At 43.4% G+C, this 19,011-nt stretch overlaps 1 protein-coding gene across 1 annotated transcript in view; it reads left to right on the plus strand.

The window, feature by feature from the left end:
* The window catches only part of SAG (S-antigen visual arrestin), a 60,886-nt gene that overhangs the window by 20,441 nt on the left and 21,434 nt on the right, over nucleotides 1-19,011 (plus strand). Inside the window, exons 5-10 of the mRNA XM_068280701.1 lie at nucleotides 4,671-4,864; nucleotides 9,663-9,722; nucleotides 9,880-9,947; nucleotides 12,059-12,194; nucleotides 13,371-13,455; nucleotides 16,809-16,881. Coding sequence (XP_068136802.1) covers nucleotides 4,671-4,864; nucleotides 9,663-9,722; nucleotides 9,880-9,947; nucleotides 12,059-12,194; nucleotides 13,371-13,455; nucleotides 16,809-16,881 — 616 coding nt within the window. The remainder of the gene's footprint in view (nucleotides 1-4,670; nucleotides 4,865-9,662; nucleotides 9,723-9,879; nucleotides 9,948-12,058; nucleotides 12,195-13,370; nucleotides 13,456-16,808; nucleotides 16,882-19,011) is intronic.

Here is a 19,011-nt window from a genome sequence, read left to right on the forward strand (position 1 = left end):
GAGGTGGCCTGTAGCATACCCCAATAAGCAATTGGCAACTTTTATTTCCACCATGAATATTTACCCAAACGGACTCCACATCTTCGCAATCTTCCTCCATCTCATTGTTGAGGACAGCTGTAAGAGAATTCTTAACAAAGAGACAAACCCCTCCACCTTTTTTCCCTGTTCTATCCCTCCTAAACACATTGTATCCTTTTAAATTAGCTATCCAGTCATGGCTTTCATCCATCCATGTCTCGGTTATTCCCACAATGTCATAGCCTTTGTCATTCAGAATGAACTCTAGTTCGTCTATTTTATTTGCAAGGCTCCGAGCATTGGTTACCATGCACTTTGTATTTTTACCACCACATTTACCAATTTTGTTTACATGAAATTGGCTACTTAAATTTTTACCAACCTCCTTAATCTTTACACTGTCCCATGTTTTCTGTCCATTAGCCAGTTCCCTATCCATGAACACAGACTCTTCCCCAGTCCTTGCATCCTCAACTTTTGCACCAGACTTTTGTGGGGAACAGTGTCGAAGGCCTTTGCAACGTCCAAGTATATCACATCTACAGCATTCCCAATATCCATATTAGCATTCACTACCTCATAAAAGCTGAGCATGTTAGTCAAACAGGACCTGTCTTTAGTAAACCCATGTTGATGCTGAGAAATAAGATTATTTTCTACTATGAAGTCATGTATAGTATCTCTTAGTAACCCCTCAAATAGTTTGCATACAACTGATGTTAAACTTACAGGTCTATAATTTCCTGGATCAGATTTTTTGCCCTTCTTAAATAATGGGAAAACGTGGGCTGTACGCCAATCCACTGGGACTCTGCCAGTTGCAAGAGAGTCACAAAAGATAAGATAAAGGGGTTTATCTATAACTGAACTTAATTCCCTTAGGACCCGAGGATGCATGCCATCCGGGCCAGGTGCCTTGTCTATTTTTAATTTATTTAGTCTTGCCTTCACTTCTTCCTGCGTTAAGTATTTAATATTACAGTTAGAAGATTGAGACTCTTCCGCCTCTGTAGTTTGCAACAGTGCTGTTTCTTTTGTGAAGACAGAAGCAAAGAAAGCATTTAATAACTCTGCCTTACCTTGGTCATCCACCATTGAGTTCCCATCCTCATCCTTTAGGAGTCCTATACAGTCAACCTTTCTTTTTTTAGAGTTAATGTACTTGTAAAACTTTTTGGGTTAGATTTGATATCCTTAGCGATTTGTTTTTCAGCTTCAATCTTTGCCTGCCTAATTTCTTTTTTACAATTTTTATTGCACTCCTTATAATTGCTTAGTGCAGCCTCTGTCCCCTCCTGTTTTAAGACCTTATAGGCATTCTTTTTCCTCTTCATTTTATCTTTAACCTTTCTATTCATCCATAGAGGCCTTTTTTTATTCCTAGACATTTTGTTTCCATATGGGATATACATACTACAGTATTGATTGAGTATAAGTTTAAAAGCTTGCCATTTCCCTTCAGTGTCTTCCCCTTGTAGTACATTATCCCAGTTCACCAAACTTAGTGCCTGCCTAATTTGAGTGAACTTTGCTTTTCTAAAGTTCATAGTTTTAGTGGTCCCGCTGCCCCGTGGCCTATCAGTCACCAGCTCAAACGTTATCATGTTGTGATCACTATTTCCCAAATGTTCTTGAACCTGCACATTTGATACATTATCTGGTCTATTAGAAATGATCAGATCCAGTAACGCATTCCCCCTAGTTGGTTCAGTTACCATTTGAGTCAAGTAATTGTCCTGTAGTGCTGCCAGAAATCTGCTGCTTTTACCAGAATGGGTAGCCTCAATACTCCAGTCAATGTCTGGAAAGTTGAAGTCGCCCATAATTATGACCTCATTTTTACCTGCAGCTTTTTCAATCTGCTGTAGTAATCGCAGTTCTGCAGCTTCATTAATAAGAGGTGGCCTGTAGCATACCCCAATAAGCAATTGGCAACTTTTATTTCCACCATGAATATTTACCCAAACGGACTCCACATCTTCGCAATCTTCCTCCATCTCATTGTTGAGGACAGCTGTAAGAGAATTCTTAACAAAGAGACAAACCCCTCCACCTTTTTTCCCTGTTCTATCCCTCCTAAACACATTGTATCCTTTTAAATTAGCTATCCAGTCATGGCTTTCATCCATCCATGTCTCGGTTATTCCCACAATGTCATAGCCTTTGTCATTCAGAATGAACTCTAGTTCGTCTATTTTATTTGCAAGGCTCCGAGCATTGGTTACCATGCACTTTGTATTTTTACCACCACATTTACCAATTTTGTTTACATGAAATTGGCTACTTAAATTTTTACCAACCTCCTTAATCTTTACACTGTCCCCACCCCCCTCTCCACCCTCCATAATGATAGGTTCCCACTGTCTTTTTACCTCATCTTGTCTATGTATTGAGACTTTATCCTCCCGCCTCCCCCCAGATCCTAGTTTAAAATCTCCTCCAACCGTTTAGCCATCTTCTCCCCTAATGCAGCTGCACCCTCCCCATTAAGGTGCAGCCCATCCCTGCTGTAGAACCTGTAGCCGACTGCAAAGTCTGCCCAGTTCTCCAGGAACCCAAACCCTTCCTTCCTACACCAATTTCTCAGCCACTTATTTAACTCCCTAAGCTCCCTCTGTCTCTCAGATGTAGCACGTGGCACTGGCAGTATTTCAGAAAACACCACCTTGGAGGTCCTTGCTTTAAGTTTATCTCCAAGTACCTGAAAATCATTTTTGAGGACCTTCCATCTCCCACTAACTTTGTCATTGGTGCCAATGTGTACCATGACAGCCGGGTCCCCAGCCCCACCCAGTAATCTGTCAATTCTTTCCGCTACATGCCGAACCCGAGCACCCGGGAGGCAACAGACTGTACGGCATTCGCGGTTTCTTCGACAGATTACCCTATCTGTGCGCCTAATAATTGAATCCCCTACCACCAGTACCTGTCTAGCCTTAGCTGCACTCCTATTCCCTTTCTCGTTACAGCAGTCTGCCCCTTGGTTGCTAAGGAGCACATCCTGCTGCAGCATTGCTACTCCTGAATCATCCTCCCCAATATTACGCAAACAAGCATACTTATTAGTGAGGGACAACTCGGGACTAGCCTCCCTGCCACTTTTTCCCCTACCCCTTCTAACTGTGACCCAACTAGCGGCTGCCTCTGCTTCTTGGTCCGGCTGTACTCCACCCTCCTCATCTTCAACGGTTCCATCCAGTGTCTGGATCGTGAGATCCAAGCTCTTCTCCATGTTGTGTATGCTTCTCAGTGTTGCGAGATGCTTATTTAGCTCTGCGACTTCCGCCTCTAACTGAGCAACACGCACACACCCAGGGCAACAGTAAACACCCTCAATCCGCTGATCAAGGCATGCATACATGTTGCAGGATGTACACTGTACAGCATAGTCCAACATGATGACTTTTGTGTGGGGAAAAATTATTTAAAGTAAACTGTGGTGGTAAAAGATGAAATGGGAGAGTGAGTGTAGCTGGGGAGGAGGAAAGGGAGAGTAAGTGAAGTTGGGGAGTGAGTGAAGAGGGGGGGGGGGGGGGAGGGGAGGAGGGGGAGGGGGAGGAGGAGGGGTGGGAGGGGTGGAGGTGGAGTGAGTGAAGTTGGGGTGGAGTCCTCAAAATTTAAAGACTACACCACAATGTGCCTAGCACATTCTAACCAACTATTCAAAATTGGAAGAAATAGGAAATGACCATCATTCGCCTTCAGTTTGGAGCTCCATGCAAGAGCTTGCCTCATGGGGTGTAGATGATCATGAAAATGGTGAGGGATCAACCCACAACTATATAGGAGGAGCTTGTTAATGATCTTAAGGCAGTTGAGACCACAAAACACTACACCGTAATGGATAGAAATCTAGCAGCACCCAGAAAGTCCGCCTGCTCAAGAAGGGACATGCAAAGGCCTGTCTTATGTTTGCCAGTTACAAGTCATTTAGAGAAAGTGCACTGGTTAGATATCATCAAAATAGAGCTCTTTAGCATTAACTGGAACAGCTGTTTGAAGGAAGAAAAATACTTTTTATAACTCAAGGAACACTATCCCCACAGTCAAGCATGCAAGTACAATAATTCTGCTGTACAGCGTTTTTTCTTCTAAGGGTACAGGGCAACTGCAGGATATCGCATTGAGGGGCTATTGAACGTTAAAGTTTTGGATGAAAACCTCTTCCCTGAGACAAAACACTGATGATGGGTCATGGATGGGTCTTCCAGCATGACAATGGTCCAAGGCATACAATGCCTCCAAGGGAACAAAGGAGTGACTAAAGAAGAAGCACATTCAAGTCATGGAGTGGCCTAGCCAGACTCCAAATTCTCAGTGCTATAGAAATCTGGGGAGGGAGCTGAATCTTCACATTGCCAAGCACCAGCCAAGAAACATAAAGGATTTTCGAGAGTGTTATTAGTGACTGAGCTACCAGCGTAATCCAATAAATGTTCCGATATTTTTGTTAAATGAGATACAATCATTAAATTGGAAATTTACAGAAAAGACAAAAACACACAAATAAATATATGTATACAATGTGGACTAACAATGAAAGAGATTAGTATAATACTGCATAATATTTTCTCAAACACATCTTCTACTTCTGGTCCAATATTGCCCACATGCTGATTTATGTATTTTCTCCCCTTTGCTTTTCACAGTCTACGTCACCTTGACTTGTGCATTCCGCTATGGTCAAGAGGATATTGATGTTGTTGGGCTAACCTTCCGCAGAGACCTCTACTTTGCACGTACTCAGGTCTATCCACCTGTAGAAGATGTAAAATGCCTCACAAAAGTACAGGAGCGATTGATGAAGAAGTTGGGCAATAATGCATACCCTTTTCTGATGACGGTAATAACTAATATATGTTAATATTTCATCTTTGTTTCTTGATCATTTTATTAATACTTTTGTTGTTAATAATATTAAAGAAGAACTTTGCTGAACATAACTTAAAAAGACACTGAAGCGGAAAAAAAATTATGATATTCTGATTTGTATGTGTAGTACAGATAAGAAATAAAACATTAAGATCAGATACATCAGTCTAATTGTTTCCAGTACAGGAAGAGTTAAGAAACTCCAGTTGTTATCTCTATGCAAAAAAGGCCATTAAGCTCTACGACTTTAAAAGTCGTGGAGAGGGCTGTCTTCTGACTTTTATTATCTCAACTGTTAATGAACAAATTTATTTTTCTCTGCCAGAGGAGAGGTCATTAGTTCACAGACTGCTCTGAAAGGATCATTTTGCATGCGGAGTGTTGTGTAATCTGCACATATTAGAGAATGATGCAATGTTAGAAAAAACACTATATACCTGAAAATAAAAATATGAGAATATTTTCTTTGCTGCTAATCTTCTAGTAATTATTCATAGTACACAACCAATTCATTATATCATAAATTTTTTCCGCTTCAGTGTCTCTTTGATGAATAAAAAATAGCTTATTTTTATTACTATAATATTAATTTATAAATTATTTAGCCATTGATTGCCCTTTAATTTCTTACATTTTCACAGATGTTTTATTTTTGGCAAGGTGAATCAGTGGGGGGTGTTCCTTGTTGTGAATTGAGCAGGAACACCACTTGGGGCCTGTTTCCATTACACACAGATTGGATGCAGAATGGATACAGAAAAACTGACTCCAATGAATGTCTATGGGCCTTTTTCCACTAATTGCGATTTTTTCTGAAGCAGATTTTCCCATAGGCATTCATTGGAGTCAGTTTTTCTGCATCCAATCCGCTATGTCGCGGATTCCCTGCCTATTTCCCCCTGTGCCTGGCTCCCCGCTATGTGTCTATCCTGCTTCCCCCCCCCCCCCCCCCGCTTACATGTCTAAGCCCCCCGCTTACATCGCCGGGTCCCCCCTGTGTATGCAGCAGCAGCGGGCAGTAGCTTACCTCCTCCATCTTGTCCGCGGCGATTGAAGACATCCGGCTCCTGTGGGCGGCTTCCTCTAGTGCCGGCTTCTAATGACACGTCATCAATTACAGGGGGTCTTAGGCATGGAAGCGGGGGGGGGGGGGGATAGGATAAACACATAGCGGGGAGCCAGGCACGGGGAAACATGGGGGGGACAAGGCACAGAGGGGGCAGACCAGAGGACACAGAGGGGGCAGACCGGAGGGGGCATACCAGAGGACGAGGGGGCAGACCAGAGGGCACAGAGGGGGCAGACCAGAGGGCACAGAGGGGGCAGACCAGAGGGCACCAGAGGACACAGAGGGGGCAGACCAGAGGGCACAGGGGGGACCAGAGGACACAGAGGGGGCAGACCAGAGGACAGAGGGGGTAGACCAGAGGGCACAGGGGGGGCAGACCACAAGGCACAGAGGGGCAGACCAGAGGGCACAGGGGGGCAGACCAGAGGACACAGGGGGAACATCACAGGACAAAGGGGGGAGACCAGAGGGCACAGGGGGGAGTCCACAGGACACAGGATAGGAGACCAGAGGACACTTGGGGTAGACAGGGGGAGATAAGGACACATGAGGTACACAGGAGGACACCTTTTGGGGGAGGACATGTACAAGATGCTCCTGAAATATGGACATACCAGGTTTAGTTTATATTTTTTTTCCCTGTTTCTTGCCCTCTAAACCTGGGTGCGTCTTATATTCCGAAGCGTCTTATACGGCGCGAAATACGGTATACAGCTTTTTTTTTTTATAACATTGCATCATTCTCTAATACTTGCAGTCAGAGCCGTCTCTGTCATTAGGCAACTCTAAATTTTGGCCTAGAGCGCCGTGGGTGGAAGTGGGCGCTCTTTCGCCGCGCTGTGTGTGTGTTTATTTTTTTTTTTTCACTATCAGGTCGGCGCCGGCTGTGACAGGCAGCTCAGCCTGTGCCTGGTGCCGCCTACTGGTCCGCCCCCTTCCTCTCCCTTCAGAGCGAGCAGCCGGCTGTGACAGGCAGCTCAGCCTGTGCCTGGTGCCGCCTACTGGTCCGCCCCCACTACCTCTCTGTGCAGAGCGAGCGGCCGCACGCTAGTTCGTCTATACGTGCGGCGCCGCCCCTACCTCCGCCCTCCGCCTGTCACACGTGCTTGAAGGCACCGTGTGACGCACCAGGGACCAGTGCCACCGCCGGCTGGCTACAGGAGACTTCAAGGCACCGTGTGACGCACCAGGGACCAGTGCCACCGCCGGCTGGCTACAGGAGACTTCTGCAGGTGAGTAAATGCTGCCCACATTAGCATAATTTACTGGTGATTATCTCCTTATCTCCTACGATTATCTCCTGGTGAACGCTGGCCGCATTACGATTATCTCCTGGTGAACGCTGGCCGCATTACGATTATCTCCTGGTGAACGCTGGCCGCATTATGATTATCTCCTGGTGAACGCTGGCCGCATTACGATTATTTCCTGGTGAACGCTGGCCGCATTACGATTATTTCCTGGGGAACGCTGGCCGCATTACGATTATTTCCTGGTGAACGCTGGCCGCATTACGATTATTTCCTGGTGAACGCTGGCCGCATTACGATTATTTCCTGGTGAACGCTGGCCGCATTACGATTATTTCCTGGTAAACGCTGGCCGCATTACGTTTATTTCCTGGTAAACGCTGGCCGCATTACGATTATTTCCTGGTGAACGCTGGCCGCATTACGATTATTTCCTGGTGAACGCTGGCCGCATTACGATTATTTTCTGGTGAACGCTGGCCGCATTACGATTATTTTCTGGTGAACGCTGGCCGCATTACGATTATTTTCTGGTGAACGCTGGCCACATTACGATTATTTTCTGGTGATAGCTGGCCACATTACGATCATTTTCTAGTGAACGCTGGCCACATTACAATTATTTTCTGGTGAACGCTGGTCACATTACGATCATTTTCTGGGGAACGTTGACCACATTACGATCATTTCCTGGGAAACGTTGGCCACATTACGATCATTTTCTGGGGAACGCTGGTCACATTACGATTATTTCCTGGGGAACGTTGGCCACATTACGATTATTTCCTGGGGAACGCTGGCCACATTACGATTATTTCCTGGGGAGCGCTGGCCACATTGCAATCATTTCCTGGGGAACGTTGGCCACATTACGATCATTTTCTGGGGAACGTTGGCCACATTACGATTATTTCCTGGGGAACGCTGGCCACATTACTATTAATTCCTGGAGAACGCTGGCCACATTACGATTATTTTCTGGGGAACGCTGGCCACATTACTATTAATTCCTGGAGAACGCTGGCCACATTACGATTATTTTCTGGGGAACGCTGGCCACATTACGATTATTGTATGGTGAATCATTGCTGCATTATAATTATTTTATAGTGAATCATTGCTGCGTTATGGTTATTTTCTGGGGAAAGTCTGCCGCATTACTTTTATCTTATGGTGAATCTTTGCTGCGTTACGATTATTTGCAGCAGGGGGGCACCACACGGGGAGGGGGGCGCCACCGGCATTCTCGCCTGGAGTGACAAAATGGCTAGAGACGCCCCTGCTTGCAGTTTACACATTAATCAGCATTCTAAAAGTTTTGCAGAACAGGCAGTGAACTTTTGACCTGTCCTGAACTGTTTTCTGCAAAAGAAAACCGCAATAAAGGTAGCCATACACTGGTCGATTTGCCATCAGATTCGACCAACAGACAGATCTCTATCTGATCGAATCTGATCAGAGAGGGATCGTATGGCTACCTTTACTGCAAACAGATTGTGAACCGATTTCAGCCTGAAACCGATCACAATCTGTTGTGGTGGTGCTGCCGCCGCTCCCCCCGCCCGCATACATTACCTGCTCCGCTGGTGCGACTGCCCCCGGTCACCGCTCTTCTTCTTCTTCTCCGTCTCCGCTCTGGTCTCCGGCATGCTTCCCTTCTTCCTGTCTGGGGGAAGTTTAAACAGTAGAGCGCCCTCTACTGTTTAAACTTCCTGCCGGGACAGGAAGAAGGGAAGCATGCCGGAGACCAGACCAGAGCCGATACGGAGAAGAGCGGAGACCCGGGAGTCGCGGCGGCGGAGCAGGTAATGTATGCGGCTCTATTGCGTCGGTCGTCGGGCACTCGAACGCCGCTAGCGATGCGCTCTTTACCCGCGGGCGATCGACGGTTGTTTTCCGCACGGCGCGATCGACGGGATCGGACGGAATGGATCGAAATTCGGCGTGTAGCGTGAACGATTGGCAGAAGATTCGATCCCAGTGATCGAATCTGCTGTCGAAACGGGAGCAAATCGGGCCAGTGTATGGCCAGCTTAAAGTTGAGATAACCTAATCAGAAGTCAGAGCTCTCCACCACTTTCAAAGTCTCAGAGCTCAATGGCTATTTGCATAGATAACCAATGGAATTTAACTCTTCCTCTACTGGAAACAAATATTAGACTTTTGTCTCTGCTCCTAATGCGTTATTTCTTAGCTGTACTACACAACCAATTAATTATATTATAATGGTTTTTTGCTTCAGTGTCTCTTTAAGCAGGTAAGTATTGCAGCAAAGTCAAAACTGATTACTGTACATGCTTTTCCATGAGTTTTGGTCCAGACAGACAACACTCCTCTTGGGAAAACACAGCCCTACCATAATTTCAATATAACATGATGGATTGTATGTTGTACAGCACAGTATTGAATGAGCATGCCAATACTATAACACTATTTCCTTACTTTGCCAGTTTCCCGATTACCTGCCATGCTCAGTAGCACTTCAACCAGCTCCAACGGATGTGGGAAAGGTGAGCAATAAAAATATTTCTTCATTCTAATCTACTGAATAAATGATTTTATAATGCCAAAGCAATAAAGGATCTGGTGGCAACACCAACAATAAACAAAAATAAACATGTGCATAGTCCTTCCTATTTATAAGTATTGACATTTTCAATGTTTAAGGCCTGCGGAGTGGATTTTGAAATCAAAGCTTTTTCAACAACCAACGTAGAAGAAAGAGTTCATAAAAAGTGAGTTAATTCTATATTTTTAATTTATTACAAAAAGCCCTTTGGACTCTTATGTCCTTATTAATGTTTTTTTTCACGTTTTGAAATGAAATGCTTTATCAGCGTTCAGCAAAAAGTAGCTTCCACTAAAGGAAACCTATAAAATGTTCTTTATCACTGTATGTTGAGTGTATATTGCCCAAAAATTCCTCATAATCACTTTAAGGCACTGGGAGTAGTCCTTTGCAGGTATGTGTTGTGCAGTTGCATTCCTAACAAAGGGGATGAGGGTAAGCAGAGGTGTAGCTATGGGTGGGCAAGGGGGGACAAATGTCCCCGGGTGCAGCACAGTCGCTGTACCCCCACTGGTTGCCCGAGGTGCCCCTGCCTGCTTCTATCTATGCGGAGGAGGGCAGAAGCATTAACAGCAGCAGAAAAATCAGGGTACATTTGGCTATCTAAAGGAAATGGGGGGCAACTGATTATCTAAAGGGAGGCACATCTAGGTATCTATTGTGGGGCACATCTGGCTCTCTATGGGGGGGGGGCACATCTGACTATCTATAGGGAGGTACATCTGGCTCTCTACGGGGGGGGGGGCACATCTGGCTCTCTACGGGGGGGGGGGGGGGACATCTGGCTCTCTACGAGGGGTGGCACATCTGGATAACTAAATGGTGGAAGGGGGAACATTTGGCTATCTAAACAGCATTTGTACATTTGACTCCACCCATGACCTTGACCACATTCTGATGCGTGGCCACGCCCATTTTGTCCAGAGAGAGGCACAAAAACGGTCTTTGTCCCTGGGTGCTAAAAAACCCTAGCTACGCCTCTGAGGGTAAGGGCCCTTTCACACTGCTTGTATTTTGATCTAGTTTCCACATGTATGCAGTAGCCAATCACAAAGACAGCGGTGTGGTAATGTAAACGATGGTGCAAAGTGTCCACCAGTGCATATAATTTCTCTGCGATGGGCCAGTGCACTGCATGCTGCATTTTGGTGCAATGCTGTTCAGGCCCATTTAATGGGACTTTGTAAGCGCACCAAAAAAATCAGAGAGCAAGCACACAAGAAAAATAATTGCATTCTTCCTGTGGGCTCTGCATTTAGGGGTATGAAAAAGTATATGTTTCTTTAGTTTACTCAGAGTTCAGCTTCAACTGCAGTTGTTTGTGAATAATTATAATAATACCCTAAAAGGTTTTTTAAAATGTGTAGCAAGGAAAGCGTGAGTAATTGGCCAAAACTTCAAGGTTATATAAATGGAGTAGCAGTTTTGCTGTTAAGTATAGTTTGGTATGAGAGGCTTTAATCAGACTGTGTTTTATGGGTGGGATTAGGTTATGTAATTAGGTTACATGGAAGCATATTGCTACTGGAAACCTGAAGCGAAAAAAAAACTTCTGATATAATGAATTGTATGTGTAGTATGGATAATGAATAGAACATTAGTAGCAAAGAAAAAAGCATTTCTTATTTTTATTTTCAGTTATATATCTTTTTTTTTTTTTAATAACATTTCACCATTCATATTTGCAGTTTACAAACCACGATCTGTATTTTAAACTATAAAACAGAGCAGAGCTAATGAACCTTTGAACTTTCCTGCAGTGAAACCTTATCTCAACCTTTCTCTCACTGTTTCTACGTATAAGTGCTTCAGAAAGCAGGACTGTTTTCGACCCAAGTTGGGTCGAAGAGCTCAGAAGCTTTTTTTGCATAGAACTGAAGTTTCTTAACTCTTCCTGTACTGGAAAACAAAATGAGACTCTTTTCTTTGCTACTAATGCTCGATTTCTTGTACTACACATACAAATAATTATTTCATATGTTTATTTTCGCTTCAGGTTTGCTTTAAGCGGTTCAGAAACTCTTTCAGTGTTTGTCGTTTGTAATTTTTTTCATGATAGGGATACTTGTGACAGTTTTGTTTTAGAAATCAGGTATGTTTTAGAAGCCAACCTTTTCTCGAAAAAGTAAAGATCAACTATAGTATTTTATTATTGATAAAATAGTTGTGGAAAATTTCAGGTCATGAATGGAAAGAATTAAAATATGTTTAATTGTTCATATACATATGTATAATACTTATAGCAATTATTAAGTTAGTGTATTTTTCCAAATTAAGGAATTCAGTGCGACTACTGATCCGCAAAATCCAATATGCCCCGGACCAGCCTGGGCCAAAACCTCGTGCAGAGACCTCCTGGCAGTTCTTCATGTCAGACAAGACCCTGCACCTGACGGCTTCACTGGCCAAGGAGGTAAGAGAGTCTAGAATGCTTTACCTAAATTCAAACATTCATATCTAGGACCAGATTTACCAATAGAAACTGAAGACACGTGCCAGCAGGCAGCTGGTACTAAAGAGCTTGCTGAAAATACCCTTCTTTCCATTGCCAGTTGCTCTCAGCTTGGAAAGAGGAAACATCTGTAAAATAAACATTGCTGGAGAAGAGAGAGGCAGCAGTGAGTTAAGTATAGAGTCTGTGCCTGAAACATGATGAACACAAATGAACTGTTTTAATAAATAGGACAGATAGGCAAAAAAAATGTGTGGGTTTAAGGTACAAGAGAACTGTTTACATTCAAACTATAATGGATGAAAAAGAGAGGGTTGTTTTTCTATTATAGTAACATTACCAGAGTCCACATACTTGAGGGCTGTTATTACAGCGCTACAGCAAAACATGAACATGCCTACTTGTACTTGCAATGCTCACAAGTAGGCAGAGTATTAAAGAGACTCTGTAACTTCAAAAAGATCCCCTGGGGGGTACTCACCTCGGGTGGGGGAAGCCTCCGGATCCTAATGAGGCTTCCCACGCCGTCCTCCGTCCCACGGGGGTCTCGCTGCAGCCCTCTGAACAGCCGGCGACAGGCCCGACTGTAATTTCAATATTTACCTTTGCTTGCTCCAGCGGGGGCGCTGTGGCTGCTTTCGGCTCGGAAATAGACGGAAATACCCGACCTCCGTCGGGTCCGCTCTACTGCGCAGGCGCCGGAGACTTGTGCCTGCGCAGTACAGCGGACCCGACGGCGATCGGGTATTTCCGCCTACTTCGGAGCCGACAGCCGTCAGAGCGCATGCGCAGGAGCCAGGAAGGTAAATATTACGTCACGGCTGTACGGAGGGCTGCAGCGAGACCCCCGAGGGACCGAGGATGACGGGGGAAGCCTCATTAGGATCCTGAGACTTCCCCCACCCGAGGTGAGTACCCCCCAGGGGAGGTTTTGCCGTTACAGTTCCTCTTTAAGTAAATAACACATTTTTTTCATTGCTTTGTGATATGAAAACTTATTAACAAACACAGTATATATTTTTTAATTCTAACCCTAAAAAGTCAATAAACCAATAAACAAAGCTATACTTTCTATTTAAATTAGTCCTGCTCTAGTACTGTACTGTCGCTTACATCTCACTTACTGCTTATCTGTAGGTATATTATCATGGAGAACCAATTACCGTGGCTGTAACTGTGACCAACAATTCCGAAAAAAATGTCAAGAAAGTATCTGCGTCAGGTAAAGTGCCAATAAGACAACATAAACTATGATGCTGAAGAATAAATAGAAAAGGCATCAAACAGACATTTAGAATTTTAAAAGTCACAGCCATACTTGACATGAGGTTTTATGAAGTAATACCAAAAGAGCGTAAAACCCCTTCCCAAGATGCATTTCATGATGCAACAACATCACCTCTAAGACACTAATGCACAGCCTGCTTTTATCGGTGTGTCATATTTTCAGTGTCACTTTCTGTGAAAACCCAGGACATAGAAAATGCTGTGTGGCATGTGAACACTTGTTTGGAGGCATCACTAAGGAAACACACATGTAGGAATATAACTGTTAATTCAGGTACTGGATAAATGGTGGAACAGATAATGGGAACAGTTTGATTCAGCATGGAAGCGTTAGGCACTGGCATTTGGCCTCAATGGTGTTGTTGGCAATATGTCACTGGTTGGTTTCCATCATTTGGAAAGTGGTCAGCAGCTATTCATTGAAGATTTTGGTGGAGTGCTAATGAGATATAGAGCCAGGCACTAAAATCAAAATGGTTAGTTGAATGAGAATATTTCTTAAAGAGTACCTGAAGTGAAAAAAGAAAGAAAAAAAAAATACTTACATTAGTAGTGATTCAGTGCTGGGGGTAACAGTAAATTCGGGCGCCTGAGGCAAGTGGACAAATCGGGCGCCGCCATTCACTCCCATAATAAATATCGTTTAATGGGCGCCCGACAGGAAAAAAGGGCGCCGGAGAAAAATAACGTTTTATAAGCGGCGCCCGGAGACTTTTACTGTTTTATAACTGCTTCTCATGATTACACATTATTTTATGATTTATAATTTTTTAAACATTATTTTTAAACGAAAAACAGTACAATCTTTTTTAAAACATTATTTTTAAACGAAAAACAGCACAATATTTTTTCACACGTTATTAATGCTTATCACAGGGGGGTCTTAGGTTTAGGCACCACCAGGGGGGTCTTAGGTTTAGGCACCAACAGGGGGGTCTTAGGTTTAGGCACCACCAGGGGGGTCTTAGGTTTAGGCATCAACAGGGGGGTCTTAGGTTTAGGCACCAACAGGGGAGTCTTAGGTTTAGGCACCACCAGGGGGGTCTTAGGTTTAGGCACCAACACGGGGGTCTAGGGGTTAGGGGTAGGTACAGGGAGGGTTACTTACTATTTTATTTTAAACGTAATTATACGTTTCACTTTTTAAACGGAAGATTAACGTTTTCACAATTGCCAATTTCATGCACATTATTTAATGATTTATAACTTTATAAAACATTATTTTTAAACGAAATATAGTACATTATATTTTTAAACGTTATTCATGTTTATCATTTAAAACCCAGCGCCCTTTTTTCCCAGCGCCCCTTTTTAACGTACGCGTGCTGGGACCCAATGTTGTATTTGACAAGGGCTTCCTCCATGCATGATCCTCTCCATGGTACTGTGAAGGCGTAAGCCGTACTGTGCAATACCCGCGCAGTTTGGACATGCTTGTGCATGGACAGGAGCACGGCAGTGAAGAAGAAGGTTCCAGAGAGCAGCAATGGAGTGAAGGAGGATTGCAGAAGCCTCTGGATCATCCAGAGGCTACCCTCTGCTGAGGTAAGTATTTCACTTTTCTGTTTTCTCCCTTCAGGTTTGCTTTAGAGTTAGGAATAGAAATGTTAGGCGATAGGTTAGGGAGGTTAGTTTTAATGGCTGTGGTTAGGACGTTGGGTGTTAACGTATGTCCCTGAAAATAAGACAGTGTTTTATAAACATTTTTTTGCTCTAAAAGATGTGCTAGGGCTTATTTTTAGGAGATGTCTTATATTTCTATGAACAAAGTTCCTGTCCTGTGTGTCCTCCTGCCTCCCCCACTGTGCTACCTCCACTGCTGGATCCACCTCTTCTGTGTCCCTGTGACCCCCTTGTACCTTTAGTGCTCTCCTGGTGTCCCCCTCTGTCCCTGTGTAGTCCTCTATCCTGTATCTCATGTGCCCCTTTGTCCTCTGCTGCATCTTCTGCTGCCCCCATATCCTCCTGGTGTCCCCCTGCATCCTTCTCTTACCCCCAGCTCCATGTCTTGCTGTCCCCTGTGTCCTCCTGGTGTCCCCCTGCATCCTCCTCTTACCCCCAGCTTCATGTCACGCTGTCCCCCATGTCCTCTGATGTCCTCCTGTAACCGCTTCTTTCCCCCAGCTCCATGCCGCTGTGTCCTTGAGCTTCAGCCTATGGGGAAGACGTACAGCAACTTGTAGTTCTACTGGAGGCAATGGTCTCACAGGTGGGACCATGGCTTAATTACCAGGCCTATCAGGGCCGGCGCTACCATAGAGCCAAAGGAGGCAGCTGCCCCAGGGCCCCAGAGCTTGTAGGGGCCCCCAGTGGCTACAAGAGGAAAATTTTTTTTTCAAATCGTCCTTATAGTTTTTGAGAAAATCGATTTTAAAGTTTCAAAGGAAAAAAATACACATTTAAAAACCTGCCGATTTTAATGGTAAATAGCAAATCCACCTTAAATGCTAGAAACCCTAAATTTGCAGGATATGTTAAGGAGATCATTAGGAATAAGAGGAAAAAACTATTTTTCAAAAAGACCTTATAGTTTTTGAGAAAATCGATTTTAAATTTGCGAAGGAAAAAAGTATACTTTTAAATGCGGTAAATGTAACTTTTAGTAGCAAACCTAACGGTAGTGTAATTTTACATGCATCAAACGAAAGCGCAATAAATTTCCTGACGGGGTTTCCAGGGGGTCTATACGCAGCCACAGCTCTTTGGCCAGGGATCGCTATACAGCCGCAATATGGCTGTATGAATCCCTGGCATTTTTTCCTATTTTCCCAATTTTTTTTTATGTTTAGAGTGTGGGAATTTAAAAAAAAAAATTGTGGGGTCCCCCCTCCTGAAACTTTTTAACCCCTTGTCCCCCATGCAGGCTGGGATAGCCAGAATGTGGAGCTCTGACCGATTGGGACTTCACACCCTGACTATACCAGCTGCAAAAAAGGTCCCCTAATGCCGATTTTTGTTCCGGGGTATATGTTGGGGGGGCCCCCCAGGTTTATTTTGCCCTGGGGCCCCATTGTTGCTTAAACCGTCCCTGAGGCCAATCACTGTACTCGGTAAGTAGCAGTGAGGGCAGTGATTCTCCCAATGACAGAGCCATGGTCCCGCCGCAAGGCCATTAGCTTCAGCAGAAACACAAGTCACCATACTTGTAACCTGTAAAGTAACAGCAATAGGAATAAAGTATTTTTAATAAATGTATTATTAAATGCCTATTGTCTAGTAAAACTGGGTATAATTGTATTGACACGTCTTTAGAAAGTAACTTTAAATTATGTCTGCTTTATATTGCAGTGGAGCAAACTGCTAATGTGGTGCTGTATTCAAGTGACTTCTATACTAAGACTGTGGCTGTGGATGAAAATGAGTAAGTATGATTGGCTGTATATTAGCTGATCCGTTGTTGTTCTGAGTCTGAAGCAATCTTCATCTGTTCAATATCCAGAAGGCCACAATTTAAGGACATCTCCAGGACATTTCTTTGAATTTATTATGCTGTAGAAGGAACATGTCTAATTTATACCTTTATTTTTTTTGTCTTTCAAAAGTTTTCAGTGTAAAAATGTAGAATTGTTCCAACTCTCACTCAAGTCATCTGAATTCCTTCTGCTATTAAAGTGAGGGAGAGTAATAATAATAACAAGACTAACATACGACCTTACTGTTCACAAGAGGTGTTGAGTTCCCTGGAAAAATAGGATCGCTACGGAGGGGTAAAAGTTACATCGTGTGTTACATCGTGAGACGATGCATACAGTATGCTTCACTGCAACTGTAAATCTGCACGTTGTTTTGTACCACACAGTGGGCTGGATACACTAAGACAAATACCATGCCTTATCAGAGTTAACACACTTTATCAGCGGTAACACACCTTATCAGAGTAGCATAGCGAGCGCTACAAACTTATGCCTGCTAATTGGAATGACGGGAGCTCCACTCGTCCTGCCCTGTGTCCCTGCAGGCCCAATCACTTTAAAGGACATGATCCCCGCACTTTGATTGGCCCAGTAGGCTGCCAGTCACTTCACAGGAAACTTGACAGGCAGCCTATTGGGCCAATCAAAGTGCGGGTATAAGGTCCTTTTAAAGTGATTGAACCTGCAGGGGCTCAGGGCAGGCCGAGTTAAGCTCTTGTCGTTGTCAATTAGCAGGCATAATTTCGTAGTGCTCGCTATGCTACTCTGATAAGGCATGTTAACACTGATAAGGCATGCTATTTGTTATAGTGAATCAACCCCATAGTGCCTTGCATTATACAGGATTCCACCTCACTGTAATGCATCGATGTGAATGTACAGTACCATTACAATATAATTGCATTGCATTAACAATGCGATTATATTGTCCGACACAATGCACCGCAACGTCGCAGTGTGAAAATAGCCTTATGTGATGATAATAAAAATATGACTTTTAATACTACTACTACTACTACTACTACTACTACTAATAATAATAATAATAATTTAGTTCTCTTAAAATAGTGTTTTTATGCCAAAATAAAAAAAAAATAGTTAAAAATTTTTTTTTTTTGCTGTTTCATGTCAATCAAATATGCGGTTTCAATAGAAGGCCACCCTCACAAAATAATTATACAAAGATTGTCTACATTACGTAAACTACGTAACAGACAAGATCAGAGTGTGTCTCACATTAACAGACAAATTGTGTTTTGGGGTTATTTTAACATAAATTTCAAACTCATTCAAATAGCATGTGTCATATGGATAGAGAGAGAGGTTGAGGAATTTTAAATATCTTAGAGTGGGCAACTTTTTTTTAAAGTTGAACATTTTTTTTTATAAAAGATAGCAATATGTAGCAAGCACCTATGGTGGACCGTGGAAAAAGTTTGACATGCTCTCCACTCCAGTCACCTGTGCACTACAGGTGTCTTCCCAAGTAAGCGTTCCAATGAGTCAGCACCGTCTTCAATAAATAAGCTCTTTTATTGGTATCAAAGCATCATTAAAATCATGAAGATCAAGCAACCAGCGACAGCTCCGCTGTTTCGGGCAGTCTGCCCTTTCTCAAGCTGTTAAAGCATGTCCTCCACATTTAAAACTGACATAATGGCCTTAATTCACTAAGATCATGCTGGAGATAATAAGGCAAGAGAAAACTTAACTCCACAAGTGAGAGTTATCTTATCTCTTCATTCCTTAAGTTACCTCTTCTGTAGTTAATTTACCTCCTCTGTAGTTAATTTACCTCCTCTGTAGTTATTTTCACATGCAGTTAATGAACAGCCTGTCTTTAACTCTGGAGTTATTTTAAGGATTGAAGAGTTAACTTAAAGACAGAAGAGGTAACATTAGGTTTGCCTGAGTTAAAATGATTCCTGAATACTACATGCCTTATCACCATGGTAACAACTCTAGAAGAGTTATTAAAGACAGGAGATAAGATTAGTGAATTGAGGCCAATGTCCATTTATATAACAAACCAAAAAGATCAGGTGACCAGAATGCGACCAATCAGACGCATGGGGCCG

This window comes from Hyperolius riggenbachi, chromosome 4, assembly GCF_040937935.1.
Source record: "Hyperolius riggenbachi isolate aHypRig1 chromosome 4, aHypRig1.pri, whole genome shotgun sequence".
In the NCBI taxonomy this organism is placed as follows: Eukaryota; Metazoa; Chordata; class Amphibia; order Anura; family Hyperoliidae; genus Hyperolius; species Hyperolius riggenbachi.